Below are 22,875 nucleotides of genomic sequence, written 5' to 3'. Positions count from 1 at the left end.
AACTACTGAGCCCGAGTGCTACAACTACTGAAGCCCGCGCGCCTAGAGCCTGTGCTCTGCAACAGGAGAAGCCACCGCAATGAGAAGCCCATGCACCGCAACAAAGAGTAGTCCCCACTTGCCGCAACTAGAGGAGAGCCCATGCGCAGCAACGAAGACCCAACGCAGCCAAAAATAAAATAAATTTATATATTTAAAAAAAAAAGAAAAGATTGGTTCTCTCTCCTTATATATCTTCTCCACTAGATTCTGAGTGTAGACAAAGTTGTCAATGCCGACTACCAAGTGATTAGTACAAACTCTGTGAATTACAAGAATTCAGGATGGGGAACTCTCGAAAGGCTGAAGGCTCCAAGGAGGGCTTCCTGGAGGACGTGAGGTGGGAGATGAGCATTGAAGTATTGGGCCCTTAGACAAAAGTAGGGGGCAAGATTTGTTGTGTGCTGGAGCTGGCTCTTCCTGGCCTGAGAGAGCTGATTGTTAAGTTCTCAGGAATTTTACAAGTCAGTACACATGATAATTATTAAAAATTAAATTATATAAACCTACAATTAACTATTGAAAACAAGGGTAATAACTACTGAAAAACTTATCATTTCCTGGATTTATTGCATTTTACTATTATCTATGCTCTTGAAGTTACTTTTGCCCATCGTATCCATATGGTGGAAATCTCTACCATTGTGCACATCTCTTCTCAGTTCCACGTGCAGTGACTTCCCATTGGTAGCTGAAAATCGACCATGGTGGGAGTATGTACACACACAATGGAAATAGGCAGATGCTCTAAGTCAGGTCTTGATTTATGGCTTTGCTTATTGTCTTAAGAAAGCTATAGAGAAAATGTTTATAATGCAGATTAAATTTCAAAGTGGGCTGGGTCTGTAGCCATTACATTGTAAAGAGCAGAAAATTAAGGAAATGTTTTCCAGTATTTAAAAATGACTCATCATAGATTCATCATAGAAGTTATATAATTGATGAACAGGTGAAGTTCTGATAGACATAGTGTTAAAGCTAAAAGAGGTTTTAATTTAATGAATATACTTTATAAGAGGGTGAGAAATAGTTTACCAGTAGAGTACAAGTCAGACTTAATAATATTAAATTTATAGATTGGGATGCAAATTCATTTGTCAAATTATGGTTGAATTGTGACTATAGACTAGTCACTGATATGAATTCAGCCAAAGTCAATAAAAGCATTCTGTGAGAATTGATTGGCTATATGGAATTTCCAATAAGAGTGTGGTATATTTTATTATTATTTATAAATTGTGTGTAACACACCCTTCATAACAGTAAAATGTATAGACATGCATACATTTTACCCAAGAGCCGGTTGTTTCAGCATCACCAGGGATGTGTTTGTGTTGTGATTTTTGGGTTCAGTCCCAGAGAACAGTCAAGTCTAGCTAATGCAAGCAGGAAGGGATTTACTGCAGGATGTTAAATGGCTAACAGACTTACTGGTGAGGGGAGACCTGAAGAAACAGGCTCGACTGAAAATGACTCCCAAACGACTCCAAATCAGAGTTCAGAACTGGACTGTCACTGGTGCTGCTGCTTCTGCCAAGTTCAGGAAGCCACCGTCTCCACTAGCAAAGTGGATGTCCCACAGTTCCAAAACCAAGCCTTGCCCAGGTGTACTGGATTGGTGGAACCCAAATCACATCCAGAGCCTTAGTTTCAAGGTACCTTGCGAAATGTAGTGTTTGGTTTCCAGCCTCTACACACTAACACTAAAAGGGGATTGGATGCACAGGATCTGACCCAGAGGAGGGCGAGGATGAGGATGAGACCCTTGCCAGTGGAGGGGGGAAGAGTTTGATAAGTTTGGAGAATCCTGATGGTCATGTGAGGAGAGGTGGGAGAAAGCCTAGAAGAGAAACTGGTGGTGGAGAGCCCTGAAGGCCAACCTGAATAATTGGCCATTCTTTCTCCCCCTGATATCTGCTTCCTCTTTCCTAAAATATTGGGGTGATTGCCTCCAAAGCCAAGAATGCCATGTGTCTGCAAATTTAACTCTAAGCTCTTTTGATACTGTATAACCAGAAAAGATGGAGGAGATGAGCAGTAAGGGATATAAATTCAAGACTTTCTTTACTCAGTATGATGGTTACATCCTGACCAGCAGAATGTTCTTAATCTGGTTTAGCCTTCATTTCTTTATCTGTAAAATGGGACTGTGTGCTTACTTCATGAAGTCTGTGAGGATGAGATTAGCTCAGCACATGCTCACTCACCTCAGTCACCCTCTAACCCAGTGGTTCTCAAAGTGTTGTTGCTGGACCAGCAGCGACACCTGGGAACTCATTAGAAATGCAAATTCTCGGGCCCACCCAAGAGCTATTAAACCCAAAACTCTGGGAGAAGGGGCTCAGTAATCTGTGTTCTGACAACACTGACATCTGCTTCTGGGTGGTTCTGATGTGCACTAAAGGTGGAGGACCCCTGATCTAAGGGAAGAGTTTTCAAATTTTGGTAAGCATGGCAGAGTCCTGCCTCACCCCAGAAATTCTGCTTCATTAACTCTGGAAATCTGCATCTGAATAAGCGCCACAGGTGATTTCTAATGCTTGAACTTATTCTGAGAAAAATAATACAGATGTCACAAAGTGACAGCAGGTAGAGAGCCTCTTGCCTAGCAGATGAGTTGGTTTATCCCTTGTAGTGTTTTGCTAAAACCTGATTTAATTGTTAATACGAAGATTCTATATAAAAGTTCTGATTTCTGGCTTCTTTTGAATATTCAGAAGATCAGGCTATGTTCTGGTGTGGCTCCTCTGGCTGGAGTTGAAGTGCACCTGCCACCTCTAAAGGGACTGCTCTTTTTTTCTCATTTTAATTTCCCACCTGACCAGCTGCTTAAATGTTCATCTGCTAAAAACAGTTGTCCCGACTCCTGTAGTTTACTGATATTGCCACTAGAGGGAGAAATCAGCATCGGGTGGCTGTGCGTCGTTGGGATCGTGGCAAAGTTGGAGAACATGATTTCTGCTAGCATTGCAAACATAATTAATGCCCATAATCAACTCATTTTGAACAGTTTATCACTTGGGACCACATGGTGAAATTGTTTTTTCCACAGATACAGATGCGATTAAAGAGACATGAGAGTCTTTCCAGAGAGAACTGCTCATGTGTGTTTCTCCAGTACCTGCAGTTCCTGGTGGATAAATGTTTGTTGAATGAATGTTGAAAAAAGCTCCCAGCACAATGCCTGGAATATAATAAGGGCTTATTAAATGTTTGATCTCTTCTTCTCCTTCCTGTTCAGCAGTAATCTATCTTGAACCTTAACCCTTTATAACGTGTCTTTTAGAATTCCTACTTAAAAAGATTAAGATTTTATAAAGTATGAAATGCATAAGAAAAATGACGTATCTTTCTTGCCTCTCAGATTAGAAAATATTAAAAGGGTTGTGAAAATCCAGTTGTCAATGTACTACAAAGATGTATTACAACAGGTTCTGTTATGCACTGTTGGACAGAGTGTAAACTTATCTAACATTTCCAGGGGCTTTCCTGGTGGCTCAGTGGTTAAGAATCCGCCTGCCAATGCAGGGGACACCGGTTCGAGCCCTGGTCCAGGAAGATCCCACATGCCACGGAGCAACTAAGCCCGTGCACCACAACTACTGAGCCCACGTGCCGCAACTACTGAAGCCCGCGTGCCTAGAGCCCACGCTCTGCAACAAGAGAAGCCACCGCAATGAGAAGCCCGCGCACCACAGCAAAGAGTATCCCCTGCTCACCGCAACTAGAGAAAGCCCACATGTAGCAATGAAGACCCAACGCACCAAAAAATAAATAAATAAAATAAGTAAATTTATTTTAAAAGAAAACAACTTATCTAACATTTCTGGAGGGCTGTTTGGAAATACGTATCAAAATTTAAAACATGCATAATACCTTTAGGAATGAATCCCAAGGAGACAGTCAAGCATAGGTATTGTATTAGGATAAACTGGATTAAGCCACAATTATTTTTAAAATCCTCAGATCTCAGTGAATTGACAAAGTATATTCCTTCCTCCCACTACCTGATCATAGCAGGTCAGCAGGAAGCCTTACTCCTCATGTCACATGGAGACATGGGCCCTTCTTGACCCATGATTCAATGATCAGTAGAACAGGAGAAGGTAATATTGAGAGTCAAGTGATGGCTTTTATTTATTTATTTATTTAGGCCTAGCTGAGCGACTTGCAGGATCTTAGTTCCCCAACCAGGGATCGAACCCGGGGCCCCCGCAGTGAAAGCATGAAGTCCTAACCACTGGACCACCAGGGAATTCCCTGGCTTTTAAAGTTTCTACCCAGGATTATCACAAGTCACTTTGCTAAGGAAATTGGCCAAAGTGGTAAGAAGGCCATGCCTAATTCAAAGGGTAGAAAAGTATAATCCTGCCATGTGCCTGGAAGGAGAACTCAAGTACTTGCCTCAGTGACCACTATGGGCATTAAGATGTAAGTACAAGGTTATCAGTTAAAAGTTGCTGTCCACTGCAGGTCACAGTATTAATAGTCTAGAATTAAGCAATCTAGTGCTAGAACAGCTGTCCTAGGAAGTCATCAAGAACCCAGACCCCTTCTAGCTTCTCCCTTCATCGTCCACAGTTTATGGCTTTCATCCTAATGGCGACAGTATGGCTGTTCCACCTCCAGCCATCACATCTGAGTTTCAGGCAGAAGGTAGTGGGAAGGATAACCATAGCTTTCCTTGGAGATTTATCCATCAGTCTTCCACTTATATCTCATTAGCCAGAATTGAGTCACTGCCAGCCCCACTGTCGGAGAGTTTGGGAAGGTGGTGAGTTTTTTTAAACTGGAGATTTTGTTGTCCTGAACGAAATCAGAGTTATATATAATACTGGCAAATTAGAAACAACTAAATATTAATCTTCAAAAATGTTTTCCTGAGGTGTAACATATATGCAATAAGGACCTCAAATCTAAACTTTTACAGCTTGATGAATTTTTACATATGTATACCCCTGTGTAAGCATCACCCAAATCAAGATAGAGAACATTTTCAGTACCTCAGAGGCTCCCTTATGTCCTTTCCCAGACAAAATGCCCCCACACAGGTAACCACTCTTCTGACTTCTGTCACCACAGATTACTTTTGCCTATTCTTTAACTTTGTGTAAATGGAATCGTATCGTATGTGCTCCTTGTGTCTGACTTCTTTTGCTCAACTGAATATTTATTTATTTTTAATTTTATGTAAATTATGGCATACATAGAATAATATGCAATCATTAAAAAACAATAGCTTAGAACCATATTGCTTGGCATAAAAAGATGTCCTTGATATATTATTGAGCTTTTAAAAAGGTTACAAGAGTCTGTTTTACATAAAAGGACTTATTTATGAAAAATTGTATCTATACATCTTATATGCTTAGAGAGAAGAGTTTGAAATAATATTCACCAAAGTGTTACCCTTGTTATTTCTGGGTGTTAGGATTAACATAGTTTTAACTTTCTCTATGTTCTTCTTTGTTTGATTTGAATATTTTTTAAACTTTTAGTTTTGGAATGATTTTAAATTTACAGAAATTTGCAAGAACAGTACAAAGAATTCCTGTATAACCCTAACCTGGCTTCAACAATTATTAACATTTTGCCACATTTGCTTCTATATATATGTATATTTTTTTCCTGCCTGAATCATTTGAGAGTTAAGTATCATTCATCATATTCATTTACCCCTATATACTTAAGTGATTATTTTCTAAGATCAGAAATTAACCACAGAATAATTTTTGAAATCTAGGAATTTAACATTGATATAATATATAATCTATAGTCCATAGTCAATTTCACCAATTGTCCCAATAACATCCTCAATGGTGATTTTTTTTTTTTTTAGTTCTCAGGCCTCTTTAGCTATTTGAATTTTTTATGATGAGTAGATAACATTTTCATTTTTAAAAAGGGCCTGAAACCACTTGCATTAAGCAAGTAAAACAAAAGAGAGCTTATCTTCAAAGCCTAGCCTACCTGGAGCTGGGGTTGACCCTTCTGCTCGTGTCTCTTGACGTGTCCAGGGCAGCTGTGAAGTACTGCAGTTGATAGACCTTGCGACCTCGCCCTTCTACCACAAGTGGGTCTGGCAGCACCTGCAGCTGATAGACGACAGACCTCCAAACACCCACCTCAAGGGTAAGCCGACATCCACATCCGGCAGCCCGCAGCACGGTAGGGGGTGCCTGATCCTGTGGGTTCTCAGTGCCTGGTCCACAAAATCTTAGAAATCTAGAGCTGGAAAGGCCTGGCAGGATAGACATCCTTCTTCTACCAGCTGTGGAAACCTGGTCCACGCGGCCGTCCGAGGTGAGGCTCCTGCCCACCCTTGCAGCCAATTTCAGCCTTTCCCTTTTGCTTCAGGTTCTCACAGGGAGAGGGGTGGAAAAAAGAGAGCTTGGAGCTAGACAGAGCCAGGTTTGAATACCACTGATTAGCAGGGTGATTTTGGTGAGTACTCAAGCCTCTGGGCCTGGTGCCCTGGGGTCTGTCGCTGGTGTCGTGGTTAAGAGCATAGGCCCAGGGCCAAGCTATGATTGAATTCAGGGTCCTTCTCTTACTAGCTGTGTGGATACTGGGCAAGTGATTCCACGTCCCTGCACACCGATGCCCTCAGAGTCTGTAAAATATGACTCATGGTCCCTGCCTCATAGGCTTGTTATAAAATTAAGCAAATGAATATATAATGCTCTTAGAACACTACCTAGATGCATTAGTATATAGTAGATGTTCACTCTCATCATCACACAGGTTACTAGGAGCGCTGAATCAGATCATGTGTGCACAGGGCCTGGGAGGTGCTCAGTAAATTTCAGCTCTCTTCTCATGTCAATTCTTTTTTTCTCTCTTTTCCATTGCTAATCCACCAGAGAAAAAGCCTCATCCCACACATTTCCCCCCCCCATTTTTTTTTTTTAACTGTGGCAAAATACACATAATGTAAAATTTACTCTCTTAACCATTTTTAAGCACACAGTTCAGTGGTATTAAATATATTCTTTTTCTTACCTGCCTTCTTTTGGACTATTTTGTATGATGCCATTTCATTTTCTCTGTTGGCTTATTAGCTCTAACTCTTTGTCTGTTTATTTTAGTGGTTGCTTTATAGTTTGTTGAACATACCTTTAACTTATCACAGGCTACCTTCACGTGATATTATGCCACTTCACATACAGGATCAGAACCTTACGACAATATACTTCCATTTCTCCCTTCTCAGATTTTGGGCTATTGTCAAATATTCTACCTTCACATATGTTAAAAACCTTACAATACACAGTTGTCACTTTTGCTTTAAACAATTATCTTTTAAATATATTTAAGTAATAAGAACAAAAGTATTTTATATTTACCTATGTGGTACCATTCCTGATGTTCTTCATGCCTTTGTATAGGTCCAGATTTCCATTGTACAATTTCCTTCTGCCCAAAGTATTTCCTTTAACATTTCTTTCAGCTTTTCTATGTCTAAAAATGATTTTGTCTTAATTTTTAAAAGAAATTTTTTGTTGGGTATAGAATTCAAGGTTAACAGGGTTTTTTGTTTGTTTGTTTGTTTTTGCTCAGTATTTTAAAGATTTGCATTAAAGTCTGTCTTCTGGCTTGCATTGTTTTCAATAAGAAGTCTGCCAACCTTCTTATCTTTGTATAACCTCTTTGCATAACTTTGTATATCCTTTGTACGTAATAATGCCTTTTTGCTATGGCTGTTCTCTTTTCTTCCAGTTTTATTGAAATATAATTGACATACAGCACTGTGTAAGTTTAAGGTATACAGCATAATGATTTGACTTAAATACATCATGAAATGATTACCACAATAAGTTTAGTGAACATCCATCATTTCACATAGATACAAAAGAAAAAAATTTTTTTTTCTTGTGATAACTCTTAGGATTTACTCTCTTAATAGCTTTCGTATATAACATACAGCAGGGTTAATTATATTAATCATGTTGTACATTACATCTCTATTACTTAGTGTTTATCTTATAAGTAGATGTTTGTACCTTTTTTAAAATTTTTATTTATTTATTTTTGGCTGCGTTGGGTCTTTATTGCTGCCCGTGGGCTTCCTCTAGTTGCAGCAAGCGGGGGCTACTCTTCGGTGCGGTGTGTGGGCTTCTCATTGCGGTGGCTTCTCTTGTTGCAGAGAATGGGCTCTAGGCATGCAGGCTTCAGTAGTTGTGGCATGTGGGCTCAGTAGTTATGGCTCACAGGATCTAGAGCACAGGGTCAGTAGCTGTGGCACATGGGCTTAGTTGCTCCGCGGCATGTGGGATCTTCCCGGACCAGAGCTTGAACCCGTGTCCCCTGCATTGGCAGGCGGATTCTTAACCACTGTGCCACCAGGGAAGCCCCAGATGTTTGTACCTTTTGACCACCTTCATCCAATTCCCCCTCTGCCCTACCCCCTGCCTCTGGTAACCACAAATCTGATCTCTTTTTCTATGAGCTTGTTTATTTTTGAAGGGTAATTGACCCACGGCACTATGTTAGTTCCTGGTGCACAACATAGTGATTCGATATTTCTGTACATGGTAGAGTGATCACCACTGCCTTGCCCTGGTTGGTTTAAAATTTTTCTCTTTATCAGTGGTTTTAAGGAATTTGGTCACACTGTGTCTTCACAAAATTTTTGTCATGTTTCTGTGCTTGGGGTTCATTTAGTTTTTTGGATCTTTGGGTTTATATTTTTCATCAGATTTGGAATGTTTTGACCATTAAAAAAATTTTTTTTCTATCTTTCCTTCTTTCGCCTCCACTTTGAGGACTCCAATCACATGTATATTGGACTGCTTGAAGTTGTTTCACTGATGCTCTATTAATTTTTCGTTGTTGTCTTTTTTCTCTCATTTTTGATCATTTTTATTGCTGTGTCTTCAAGTTCAGTAGTCTTTCTTCTGCATTGTCTAATCTGCTATTAATCCCATCCATGTATTTTTCATTTCAGACCTTGCAGTTTTCATATCTAAAAGTTTGATTTGGGTCTTTTTTTTTTTCTTAAATAATTTCCATGTCTCTGCTTAATATACACACAATTTCCTCTTTGGAATACAATTATAATAACTATTTTAATGTCGTTGCATACTAATTCTGTTATCTGTGTCATTTCTGGGTCAGTTTCAGTTTATTGTTTTTTTCTCTTTATATGGTTCATATTTTCCTACTTCTTTGCATGGTTGGTAAGTTTTCACAGAATGCTAGAAACTGTGAATTTTGGGTGTTATGTATTTAAAAATTCCTGTAAATATTTTTGAGATTTGTTCTGGGATGCAGGTAAGTTACTTGGAAATATTTTGATCTTTTGAAGACTAGCAGTTAGGCTTTGGTAGGTAAGATCAGAGCAGTGTTTAATCTAGAGCTAGTTTTGCCCCATTCATGAGACAAAGCCATTCTGAATATTCCACAGGTGCCCATGACTTGTGAGGCTTTCTCTTCTAGCTGTTGAGAACAGGAACTATTTCTGGTCCTGTGTGAACTCTGATTATTTATCCCTCTAAACATTTTGGGTGGTTCTTTCCCCAGCCTTGGGTAGCATTTTTTATCTATTACTGCATAACAAATTATCCCAAAACTTAGTGACTTGAAACAATATTTATTATCTCTCAGTTTCTGTGGGTCAGAAATCTGAGCATGGCTTAGCCAGCTGCCTCTGGCTCAAGTTCTGTCGTGAGGTTGCAGCTGTCTGCCAGGGTTGTGGTCTCATCTGAAGGCTCACTTGAGAGGGACCCACTTCCAAGTTCACTTACGTGGCTATTTGCAAACCTTGGTCCCTCACCTTGTGGGGGTCTCTACAGGGCTGTTTTATGACACTGCAGCTTGCTTCCCCAGGAGTGAGAGAGAGCAACACAGAGTATACCCAAGGCAGAAGCCTTTTAAACCTAGCCTCAAAAGTGATATCCCATCACTTCTGCTATATTCTATTTATTAGAATCAAATCCAGCCCACACTTAACGGGAGGATAGTACACAAATGTGTGGCCATCAGGAGGTGGGAATCACTGAGGGCCATCTTAGTGGCTGCCTAACCACTGGTGGTTTCCTAACATCATTCATGTATTGCTCAGTACTCAGCTGAGACCAAAGGGGACCCTCGGAAGATCTTCAGAGTTCTCTCTTTGTGCAACTCTCTCCTCTCTGGGACTCTGCTCTGTGAACTCCAGCTGCCTTGTCTTCCCTGGACTGACTTCTGTCTCATTAATTCAGGGAGATTGCTGGGCTCCTCCTGGGTTTCCCTTTCCTGCACCATTGCCCAGAAGGTCTCCAGGTGGTCGGCTGGGGCAATAGTAGGGCTCAGCCCATTTGTTTTCTATCTTGCAGGGATAATGGTTCTTCATGGCGTGATGCCCAGTGTCATGAAAGCCACGTTTTTCATGTATTTAGCCCAGTATTTTATTAGTTTCAGGTGGGAGAGTAGTCCCTGTTACTCTGTTTGGCTGGAAGCAGAAGTCTAGATCTATGGTTCTTAATAGCTGAGTTTTATTCTCTTGTATGGATGTACCACAATTAAACCAATTACCTTTTACAGATATTTTGGGTTATTTCCAATTTTTCGCTATTACCTTACTGTGGTGAATTTCCTGGTGTGTTTATCTTTGCATACTTGTGCACAAAAACATATTGGATAAATTCTTAGAATTACTGGATCAAGTATTTGGTCCAGTGTGTACTGGCTATGCACATTTAAAATATTGATAAGTATTGCTAAAATGCCTTCTGAATAGGTTGTACTTAGGGCTTTTTTATATATGCTTTGTTTTTCTAGGCCTACTCCTTGTGTGGTTCGAGTTTATTTCTATTAACATTAATTTTAATACTAACACTGGAGAGTTTTTTTTTTTTTTTTTTTGGTCGTGCTGCACAGCTTGTGGGATCTCCATTCCCCGACCAGGGGTTGTACCCAGGCCACGGCAGTGAGAGCCCAGGATCCTAACCACTAGACCACCAGGGAACTCCCAGAAGATGTTTTTTAAATCAATATCATTAAGGTTTCATTTTCATACAATAAAAGACACACATTTAAAGTGTGTAGTTCAATGAGTTTTAACAAATTTACATCTGTTGTAACCACCACAATCGAGTTATAGAACATTTCCGTCACCTCCAGAAGTTCCCTTGTGCCCCTTCCCAGTCAATCCCTATCTTTCATCCCTGGCCCTGGGCAACCACCGATCTGCTTTCCATCACTATAGGTTACATTTGTCTTTCCTAGGGTTTCATGTAAATGGAGTCCTATAGTATGTACTCTTTTGTATCTGGTTCCTTCACTCAGCATAGTGTTTCTGAGTGGTATTCTCTTGGAGATCTTTTTATTTTTTAAAAAATATTATTTTATTTATTTTTTGGGGGGGTTGCGTTGGGTCTTCATTGCTGTGCGCAGGCTTTCTCTAGTTGCGGTGAGTGGGGGCTACTCATTGTGGTGGCTTCTCTTGTTGCGGAGCACAGGCTCTAGGTGCATGGGCTTCAGTAGTTGTGGTGCATGGGCTTCAGTAGTTGTGGCTCACGGGCTCTAGAGCACAGGCTCAGTAGTTGTGGCTCACGGGCTTAGTTGCTCCGCAGCATGTGGGATCTTCCCGGACCAGGGTTTGAACCCTTGTTCCCTGCATTGGCAGGCGGATTCTTAACCACTGCGCCACCAGGGAAGCCCCATGTTGGAGATCTTTTTATTAATGCTCACAGAGGACCTGTTATGTTCCAGGCACTGTGTTAGGCATAGCACATACTTTATCTGTAATGCTTACAATAGTCCTAGGAGGATTCCAAGAGATTGAGACTTGTCCAAGTTTCTATGGCTGGTCACCCATTTATTTTTTATTGCTCCTCCTGCCCCCAGTCCCGGTTTGAAAGCCCAGATAAATGTGATCTGTTAATGGAAAGACATGAGCTTTGAACCAGAAACACCTGAGTTCAAATACAAGCTTCAGCCCTTTCCTGGGTGTTAAACTCTGCTTCTCATTTTCTCTCTTAAATAAGGCTAATGGCATTTGTCTAGATGTAATGGATGTAAAGGCTCTCGCTCAGGACCTGGCACAGAGGGACAATAGTGGAAGCCACAGTGTTTTTCTTTCCTGGTTTCTTAATTCCCCCGTGCATCAGACTAGCCACACAGGAGATTGTGATATACCTCCAGACACCTCCAGCACAGCCCTCATGTATGCAAAGACCCATTAATGGGTTTTCCTGTGCTTTCTCTAACAGATCTGTCTCCTGTGGAGAGATTTAAGGAATTCCAGATCAAGTCATATCCTGTACAGGATTTTAGTTCTCTGAAACTTCTGCATCTCCGGAAAGCCCAGGAGCAACAGGGATCCAGCTTCAGTAGAAAGATTAAAACCTCAGCAAATACTCTCCCAAAGACCTTGGGCCCAAAGATCAAGTAAGCTTTGCCCTTGACAGATAGAAGGGTCCAGATTCTGGTTGAAAAGGGGGATATAACTTACAGGGCAGAATGTCAGGGATGCTGGGGAGGGGGCGGAGGTAGCAATCACAGCTTGACCCCAAAGGTTGGGATGTGTGCAGAAGGCAGCCTCCAGAGGTCCTAGGTTTGATATGGGGACTGCCTTCCCTGCCTCCAGCTCACAGGGCCCCTTTAGGTGGTGGCTGCTTCCTTTCTCAGGGAACCCATCTGAAGAAGAAGGGGCAGGACACAGTTTTTGGTGATGACATTCTGTTTGTATATCACTGGGCCTTTTTGACCCTGAGCTTCTTTTTTTTTTTTTAAACATCTTTATTGGAGTATAATTGCTTTACAGTGGTGTGTTGGTTTCTGCTGTATAACAAAGTGAATCAGCTATACATACACATACATACCCATATCTCCTTGACTCTGAGCTTCTTAAGAAAAGTCTGCTCATTTAAGGGAGGCAGTAGATAAGTGCTTTGGAGTCAGTCCAATCTGGGTTCAAATCCTGGCTTGGCCACTTACTTTAGCTCTGTGTCCCTGTGCAAGGGACTTGACCTCTCTAAGCCTCAGTTTCCTGGTCTGTAGCTGACAGCATCTAAGTCTCAGTTTGTTGTAAACCAGCAGTTAAATGAGATAATGATAATTATAGCTAACACTTATGGAAATGACTCTGTGCCTGGTACTAGATTATCTAATTTAATTCTCCCAACAACCCTACAAGATAAGTACTGCTATTATCACTCACGTCTTTCAGGTGAGAAAACCAAGGTTCAGGGAGAGATTAAGTTACTTATTCAAGGTCACACAGATAGAAAGTGGCAGAGTCAGGATTCAAACCTGAGCAGCTTGTTAGTGCTCAGTCTTGCTATCTGGTATGATCGTCATGACAGAAACAAGGTGGATGCACAATGAAGGCTGTGCTTTTTGCCTTTCCTGGAGAGGAAGGGACATTCAGTGGGCACTGGCCTAGAGGCAGCTCAGTGCCCGCCCCTTCATTACATATGAAGTAAAAATATCATACTAATAATGGCATCAGTGTCACAATCTCCTTGGTGCCCCAGGGAATCCTTTGCCTGTTAACATTTCCAGCCTGCTTACCTCCATAATGAGCACCCTGTGGTTGCTTTGTTGTTTTTACCTCTGATGGATACTCTTTCCAAAGGATCCAGTGTTTGAAATCCCAATCCTAGTTCTTCTGAAGGTAGAGATGGAACAGACTTAGTTTCTCTGCTGTAAATAGTGAGGAAAAAGAGGACAGGCTGTCCCCACATTAAAAAATAAAAGACATATGCTGGGCATGTCCTGGGAGGCAAGAATGGAAACCTACCTTGTGTATATGTTGGGTGAGTTCAGCTATGCTTTCAGCTAATGAATAATCTTTTCCCTGCCTCTAATCCAGATAGCATACTTTGTCTCTTCCTTCTACCTAGCCTGAGACCAAGGAAAGCACAACAGGATTGTGTAAAACTCACTCCAACGTGAACAAAGTACCGAGTCTACAGATCACTCAGGGAAACCCGTTTTTGTGAACAAACAAATGAAGCCATCTCTCCTCTGCCTGCCTCTCAAGAAGAGCCCCAACCTCCGCTGTGCCCCCAGGGGGACAGAGTTTACTCTTTCTCAAACTAGTCTTTCCATTTTTAGACAGCTCTGACTTAGAAATCCCTTCCTTGTGCTGAGCATTAAGTCAGCCAGCCTGGACTTCTCACCCATCAGGCCTGGCTCACGTGCATGTCTTCTCCCTGTTAAACCTCTCCAAATCCTGACAGTTTTCTCACCACCTGGGAGAAGGGAGGGGCGATCTCAATTGAATGGGGGCTGCTTATCCAGGGCTTCATGAACTGGCTGTGTTACAAATGAGTTCTCTTTAACAAGGTGTCAAATTTCAGATCCAGGTGTCCTCACTTCATCGAGTGTCCCATGATTGATACGAAGTATGGTGCTCTCCCCAAGGAGGCTGCAGTGGGGGCCTACGTGAAGATTCACACTGTGGAGCAAGGAGAAGTCTTGGTAAGTGTGCAGAGAGCCTTGTTCACAATAGAGTGTGTAACACGAAGGGCTGGGGGTTCTAAGTAATGAGAGTAAATGTTTAAAATCATCCTGTTCTAAATTCGGTGATATTAAGGAATATTATTTGATTTTTTTAAGATATGATAATGGTATTGTGGTTATGTTTTTTAAAGAGTCCTTACGGGACTTCCCTGGTGGTCCAGTGGTTAAGACTCCGCACTTCCATTGCAGGGGACATAGGTTCTATCCCTGGTTGGGGAACTGAGATCCCACATGCCACGCAGGGCAGCCATAAATAAATAAATAAATAAGAGTCCTTATATTTCGGAGCTACATATCCAGATATTTACAGATAAAATGATATGACATCTAGGACTTGCTTTAAAATAATCCAGGAACAAGGCAAGGATGTCCCTTCTCACTACTATTCAACATTGTTTTGGAAGTCCTAGCTAGTGCATTAAGAAAAGGAAGTTAAACACATACAGATTGGGAAGGAAAAAATATAGCTGTCTTTGTTTGCAGATGACATGATTGTCTATATAGACAATTCTAAAGAATCAAAAAACAACAACAACAAAAAAGAACAAATAAATTTCCTGGAGCTAATAAATGATTATAGCAAGGTCACAGGGTATAAGGCAATGAACAATTGTAATTTGAAATAAAAAACACAATGTCATTTACAATAGTAACAAAAACTGAAATACTTAGGTATAAATCTAACAAAATATGTTCAGGATCTATATGCAGAAAACTATATGACTATAATGAAAAAATTCAAAGAAGCTTTAAATAAATGGAGAAATAGTCTATGTTCGTGGACTGGAAGACTCAGTATTGTTAACATGTCAGTTTATCCCAACTTGATGTATAGATTCAATGCAATCCCAATCAAAATCCCAGCAAGTTATTTTGTGGATATTGAAAAACTAATGCTAAAATTTATATGGAAAGGTGAATATAAACAAACTGATAAATCCACACAATGAAATATTATTTGGCAATAAAAAGAAATTAGCGGGGCTTCCCTGGTGGCGCAGTGGTTGAGAGTCTGCCTGCCAATGCAGGGGACACAGGTTCGTGCCCCGGTCCAGGAAGATCCCACATGCCGTGGAGCAGCTGGGCCCGTGAGCCATGGCCGCTGAGCCTGCGCGTCTGGAGCCTGTGGCCTCTGAGCCTGCGCGTCCGGAGCCTGTGCTCCGCAACAGGAGAGGCCACAACAGTGAGAGGCCCGCGTACCGCAAAAAAAAAAAAAAAAAAGGAAATTAGCTAGGGAACCATGAAAAGACATGGAAAAATTAAATGAACATTTCTTTTTTTCTGGCTGCACCAAGTATGGCTTGTGGGATCTTAGTTCCCCAACCAGGGACTGAACCCAGCCCCAGCAGTGAAAGCCCAGAATCCTAACCACTGGACCACCAGGGAATTCCCTAAATGAATATTTCTAAGGGAAAGAAGCCAGTATGAAAAGATTAAATATTATATGATTCTAATTATGTGACATTTTGGAAAAGTCAAAAATATGGATATAGTAAAATGGTCACCAGAGGTTTGGAATTCAGGGGGAGGGATAAATAAGTAAAGCACAGGGGATTTTTAGGGCAATAAAATTACTCTGTAATTACTGTAATGGTGGATACAAAACATTAAGCATTTGTCAAAACCCACAGAACTTTACAGCACAGAGTGAACCTTAATGTATGCAATTTGTAACAACAACAAAAATCATTTAGGAGATGGGGAGGGGGATCCCCCAGGAAGAAATGCAGACTGAGGAGAGAATCTAACAATATTACAAATCTATGAAACAACTTCAGTGAAGAGGATGGGAAAGGTCCTGACCTAAGTAACTTCGGAGATGAGTGGAGTCTCTAAGACTGAAAACAAAAGGAACTGCACATGAGCATTGCACTTTATGACAAAGTTTTTTCCATGGGTGTGTGGATTAACAATTCTGATACTGCTATACGTGTATACTGAAATGTATCAATTAAGTAAATGAATGGCAGAGGGTAGGAGCCAGGTTTTTTACCATTGGAGTGGAAATATACAGATATGCAAGGGGAGGAGGCTAGAATGATCCATGTGGTAATGGGTTAGAGTTGCAGGCATCATGTGAACTTATGTCTATCGTAATATAGATACAGATGGTTCCATAAAGAAATATTTATAGATATATGTATAAACATGTATCTTTTGCTCTGTTAGCTGACAGGGCCTAAAAGAAATGACACACCAGTAGCAATGAGCACACATAGCGCCCAGATCTTGGTTCCTAATACCATTCTTCAAAAGAAACAAGGACTCTTTGGTTGAGTCTAGAACCAGCACAAGATATATATGAGTGAGCTTGGAGCCTTTTGTAGTGCCAGGAAGTAAGGATGTGCTGGGGAGAAAATCCCTACATTGATGGGAGTGGGCATATCAAAGGAACACAGGGGCCAACTGAAAGAGCTCCCAGTGGCCAAAGCTGGAACAATCAGAACAACTAAATAAAGTAGTATTGGATTATAACCCAAAGTACAAAATAAACATCTGTAAGTACATACTGATATAATGCATAAATAATGAATAAATTAATAAACAGGGGAGAAAAGACAAATCTCCCATGCAGAAGAATTCCAAATAATTTATGTAGACACTCTGCCCTAAAAGAGAGGGTATAACTCACTGCTCCTTAGGTGTGGGCTGCACATAGTGACTTCCTTCCAAAGACTACATGATAGAAAGGAGGAAAAAAAGAATAATTTCACAGAGGAAGAACCATTGAGTGAGCAGTGCTTCCTCACTCAGGTGATCAAGGCCAAGATCAACAGTAATAAATCATGCTGATAGTATGTCCCCTTAATACGAGATTATAAAAGTGGGATGTGGTGTGATGAAAACGGCACGCTGCGGTCCTCTTCCCAATAACCCATAACCCCAGTCTAATCGTGAGGAAAATCAGACAAATTCTAATAGTGGGGCGACCCAAGAAATACCTGACCGGTACTCCTCAAAACTGTCAAGATCATCATGAACAAGGTAAGTCTGAGAAAGTGCCACAGCCAAGAGGAGCCTAAAGGGACATGACAATTAAATGTAATGCTGTGTCCTAGGTAGGACTGTGGAAGAGAAAAAGGAAATTTAAATAACTCGTTGACTTCAGTTATTGATTATGTATCCATATTGGTTCATTAATTGTAACAAAGGTATCACAGTTAATGTGAGATCTTAACAGGAAACCGAGGGCAGGGTATATGGGAACTCTGTACTATCTTCTCAATTTTTCTGTTAAGTCTAAAACTGTTCTAAAGAAAAGTCTATTCATGAAGTCATTACAGTGACTGTGACTGTGAATTTGTATATTTTCCTCAGTGATCTATACGCATCTCTATAGTAGGGATTGTCTCAGAACCCAGCACAGAGACTGTCAGTTATTAAAATTTCAATAAATATATGTCAATGAATAGAGTTCCATTACTCATGGAAATCTGGTAAATGTATGTCAGGAGCTCACAGAGCCAGAATCTGAATCTGAAACCTGAATCTGAAAGTGTTGAATAATATGAAAAAATAAAGGACATACAAAAGGAAAAAAAAAAAGTCTATTAGGGCTTCCCTAGTGGCGCAGTGGTTGAGAGTCCGCCTGCCGATGCAGGGGATATGGGTTCGTGCCCCGGTCCTGGAAGATCCCACATGCCACGGAGCGGCTGGGCCCGTGAGCCATGGCCGCTGAGCCTGCGCGTCCGGAGCCTGTGCTCCGCAATGGGAGAGGCCACAACAGTGAGAGGACCGCATACAGCAAAAAAAAAAAAAAAAAGTCTATTAAAAAGTAATTATCCATGGGACTTCCCCGGTGGTGCAGTGGTTAAGAATCCACCTGCCAATGCAGGGGACATGGTTTCGATCTCTGGTCCAGGAAGATGCCACATGCTGCAGAGCAGCTAAGCCCGTGTGCCACAACTACTGAGCCTGTGCTCTAGAGCCCGCTCGCCGCAACTAGAGAAAGTGTGCTCACAGCAACGAAGACCCAATGCAGCCAAAAATAAATAAATAAAATTAATTAATTAATTTTAAAAAAGTGGGCTTCCCTGGTGGCGCAGTGGTTGAGAGTCCACCTGCCGATGCAGGGGACACGGGTTTGTGCCCCGGTCCGGGAAGATCCCACATGCTGCGGAGCGGCTGGGTCCATGAGCCATGGCTGCTGAGCCTGCGCGTCCAGAGCCTGTGCTCCGCAACGGGAGAGGCCACAACAGTGAGAGGCCCGCGTACCGAAAAAAAAAAAGTAATTATCCAGGGACATCCCTGGTTGTCCAGTGGTTAAGACTTCACCTTCCAATGCAGGGGCTGCGGGTTCGATCCCCGGGGAGCTAAGATTCCACATGCCTCGCAGCCAAAAAACCAAAACATTAAACCGAAGCAATATTGTAACAAATTCAGTAAAGACTTTAAAAATGGTTCCCTTAAAAGAAAAAAATCTTAAAAAAAAAAGTAATTATCCAATAGTGGAGGGGAGATGTATGGGTGAAACAAACTTGGCCATGAGTTGACCACTGTGGGAGCTGGGCCATAGGTGCTGGAGCTGGGTGGGCGGGTGAGCTGTACGGGGAAGGCACGAGGCCTCCTGGTGGGTAGCGATGCACGTCAGTCTTCCTGGAGTTGGGGGGACTGTCTTCTGATGTATGGTCATCGTTGTTGCCATGAATCTCCAGGGTCGTCACCCCGTGCTCCTGCTCTGGCCTGTGCGCCCCCCGAGGCAGGGAGGTCAGCCCAGCACTGTCTGGAGCCCCAGGCCCTAGCACAGCCCTCGGTCAATACCGCGGGAATATTTCCGAGCTTTTCAGCAGCTCTTATTTTTGCTTAGTAAAACTCTGCCTCCTACAATTTTTAAGGAGCCCCGACCCCCGCTTACCCATCCCCCCAAGAACAAACAGAAATCAGCTTCCTTGCCACATGGTGGCCTCTTAGGTATTTAAAGAATGCTGTTTTGTTTTTCATTCAGCATCTGTGCCCCGTTAATTATTTTCTTATGCAGGGAAAACATTCCTCCATTCCTTCAGTCTTCATGTGATATAGTTTCCAGGCTTCTCACTTCCGTTTCCCTGCAGTTTCAGTGTCTCAGAGTGAGGTGCTCAGGACTGGACACAGGCCACCTGAGGCTAGGCACCTGCAGTGCATGCAGCCTCGTGGGCTGCCCGCAGAGGAGCCGGGATGCCTGGCACCCTGGGTGCATGGAGGAACCACAGGGCAGACGAGGCGTTGCTCACTCTGGTAGAGGGTGACAGGAGCGGGGAGGCTGTGGAAGATGGAACAAGAGGGACTTGGGACTTGATTCTCTAAGCAATCCTGGAAGGCTCGGAGCAAGGCCCTGACTGCCTCATTCACCACACAGGACCCAGGGCAGAGAAACTCCCACCACCAAATATTCATTAACGAGATCCTGTTGAAGAAAATGCCTGTGATGTGCCTTTGGTAAAATTCTGTTCTCCCTGCTTTCAAGGCCCTGGCTTCATTTGCAGGAGAATGAATGGTAACAGCTGTGACTGTATTCACCCACCAGGAGGTAGGAGATCACATTTTCCTTTGGAGGCAGGAGCGTAGAGCTGAGTCAGCCTTGGAAACAGCAGAGCTTGGGGCCTGGAGTAAAGAGACCCAGCTTTTGAGCCAGGGGGTGTAGGGGAACCAGCTTCTCCAGGGAACAGGCGGGCTGAGGCCTCAGACATGGTCAAGACTGGGCAGAGCAGCAGGGAGATGGCAGATGGGCCACCTCACATATTGTAGTTTTTGCTTCTAATTAGCTTGCTGTGTGGCCTTGGGCAAATCACTTTACCTCTCTGAATCTGAACCCTCATCAGAAAATGAGGTCATTCACCTGGGTGAGCTGCTGACTCTAGCGTTCTATGATTCCGTTGGAGCTTTCACTCAGCAGATATTTCTTGAGGATCTATCATGCTCCAAGCATGGCCCAAGGTGCCAGTGTGGGTGAGTAAACTGACATTATTCTTGCCCTTATGGGGCTAATGATCTAGGCTGGAGACAGACAGTAAACAGATAAAGCAGCAAACACACAGAAAGGTTTTTTTTTTTTTTTGCAGTACGCGGGCCTCTCACTGTTGTGGCCTCTTCCGTTGCGGAGCACAGGCTCCGGACGCGCAGGCTCAGTGGCCATGGCTCACGGGCCCAGCTGCTCCACGGCATGTGGGATTTTCCCGGACCGGGGCACGAACCCATGTCCCCTGCATCGGCAGGCGGACTCTCAACCACTGCGCCACCAGGGAAGCCCACACAGAAAGTTTTAAATTGCTGTTGGGAATGGAACAGAAAGCTGAGTTGAAGGGGGTGGTCTTCCTAAATGGAGTGGTCAGGGAAGGCTGCTCTAAGGCAGTGATATTTAAGCTGGGACCTGAATGACAAAAGGAATAAACTATAGACAGCCTGGGGGGAAGAGTGTACCAGACAGAGGAACAGCAGGTTGAGCCTGAGGCAGGAAGCAGCCTGGCATGTTGAGGGGACTGGAAGGAGGGCAGCATGGCTGGAACAGAGTAAACGAGGCAGGAGCCTTACAAGGGTGAGATAGCCAAAGCCTCGGTGGCCACAATGAAGAGTTCTGCTCTATCCTGGGCACTTTGGGAAGCTACTTGAAGACCTGACTCCGGCTGGAACGTGTGGGGTGGAGTGGAGGTGGATAACAGTGCCTACTGATGGTACTGCCCTCAGTGAGGCCCTGGACAGATTGCTGGTTCAAATCCCGGCTCCACCACTTTCTGTCCTGTTACCTTGGGCAGGTTAGTTAACTTTGTGCCTCAGTTTCCTCGCAGTGTAGTGGTTAAAAGCATGGACTCTAAAGGCAGGCCCATCCGAGTTCAAATCCTAGCTTTATTGCTTCCGTGCTGTATGATGTTGGATAAGTTTCTTAACCTCATCAGCATCCTCTGTAAAATGATGATCATAAAAGGATTCACCTCATGGGGTTCTAGTGAGGGTTCCATGAGCTAACACACCCCAAAGCTACAAGAGGGCCTGGGATTTAGTGAAGGCTCATTAAACATTAGCTGGTGCTGTCGTCACCGTCATCATCATCATCATTGTTATTGTAATTATAAGATGCATGACGTTTGCAAGTAAATTTCCTGTTTTGAACCTTATTTTCCACATCTGAGGCTGATAATCCCTGTATCGCCGGGTGGTTGTGAGGATTACGTCTACACACGTGTTTCTCCCACACAGTAGGAGCTGACTAAAGAGCAGCCATCTGGCTTCTGTGCAAGGCCTGGCGCTGGTCAGAAGGGCCTTTATGCCCATTGCATTGAGCACAACTAAAGTGTGAGGAGCTTCACGTCTCCCAGAGCATCCTCACACATCACACCATCTTGTTTGGACCTTCAACAACTTCGTAAGAAAGATAACACACCTCCATTCCAGTCTTACCAAGGAGAGACAAGGCCAGGGCTCAGAGTAGATGGTCATTCTTCAAGGTCTGGAACCCAAATGGTGGTAGTGTGGGTGAGGGCGGGGAAGGGGAAACTGTTCCAAACCCTACTTCACATCTCCTTTCAAACTGAGACTCCTTCAGAGACATGCAGGGCAGGTGTTTTCACTTCTGTTTCACAGGTGAGCAAACAGTGGCCCAGGGACGTATAACTTTGCCCAAAGTCGCATGACAAGTAAACATATGGATCTTTCTTCTGAAGCAGGATTATTCTCAATCCCACACGGCCTCCATAGAGCAGAGCTCTTGGCGCGCAGGCTCAGCGGCCATGGCTCACGGGCCCAGCCGCTCTGCGGCATGTGGGATCTTCCCAGACCGGGTCACGAACCCATGTCCCCTGCATCGGCAGGCGGACTCCCAACCACTGTGCCACCAGGGAAGCCCTGGCTGATGTCTTCTTAAGCCCAAGACAGCTGGGCATTGTAGGCTCTGGACCATTGACCTCCCCTCCCCTCCTTGCCTGAGTCTTAATAGCCGAGAGGCTGAGTGAGCCCTGGATTGGGGTTTCAGCAGCAAAGACCCTGGTCCCGGCTTTGCCCCATCTCAGAGTGTCTCCTTACAAAGGGGGTTACACTCTGTAAAGGTGTGCCTGTTGATCTCCATCTCCCTTCCAGATATAACTGAGTAGGAATCCACACCAGGGAGCCCAAGGGGCAACGGGAGCCGCACAGGGACTACCAGTGGCCCCAGAGCCCGTGAGGGACGGAAGGAACTAAGGCGACACACGCTTATGAAGGAAGCCCTGGAGGAAAGGGTGTGGGAGGGTGTGACAGCTGTAAAAGGGAAGATGTAGAAGAGGAGGATGAGCTGTCTGTCATAGTCCTAAGGAAGAGAAAACGGGCTGGCCTGGCACAAAGCAGAGTCGAGACTGGACACCAGGGAAAGCTTGTAAAATGCCGGCGCCCGGCAAGCTACTGTGTGAGTGCGACTCTTGCAGAGCCTGCTGCCCGTGG

General features: G+C 43.2%; 1 protein-coding gene across 6 annotated transcripts in view; it reads left to right on the top strand.

Annotated features, from left to right (window-relative positions):
- The window catches only part of CNBD2 (cyclic nucleotide binding domain containing 2), a 74,368-nt gene that overhangs the window by 34,702 nt on the left and 16,791 nt on the right, over positions 1-22,875 (top strand). For all 6 annotated transcript variants that reach the window (XM_060123334.1, XM_060123332.1, XM_060123331.1 and 3 more), the window contains 3 exons: positions 6,057-6,171; positions 12,234-12,411; positions 14,328-14,448. In XM_060123334.1, coding sequence (XP_059979317.1) covers positions 6,057-6,171; positions 12,234-12,411; positions 14,328-14,448 — 414 coding nt within the window. The remainder of the gene's footprint in view (positions 1-6,056; positions 6,172-12,233; positions 12,412-14,327; positions 14,449-22,875) is intronic.

Source organism: Lagenorhynchus albirostris, chromosome 15, assembly GCF_949774975.1.
Source record: "Lagenorhynchus albirostris chromosome 15, mLagAlb1.1, whole genome shotgun sequence".
Lineage (NCBI taxonomy): Eukaryota > Metazoa > Chordata > Mammalia > Artiodactyla > Delphinidae > Lagenorhynchus > Lagenorhynchus albirostris.
The sequence above is the reverse complement of the archived record's forward strand: the minus strand, read 5'-3'. Positions and strand labels throughout refer to the sequence as shown.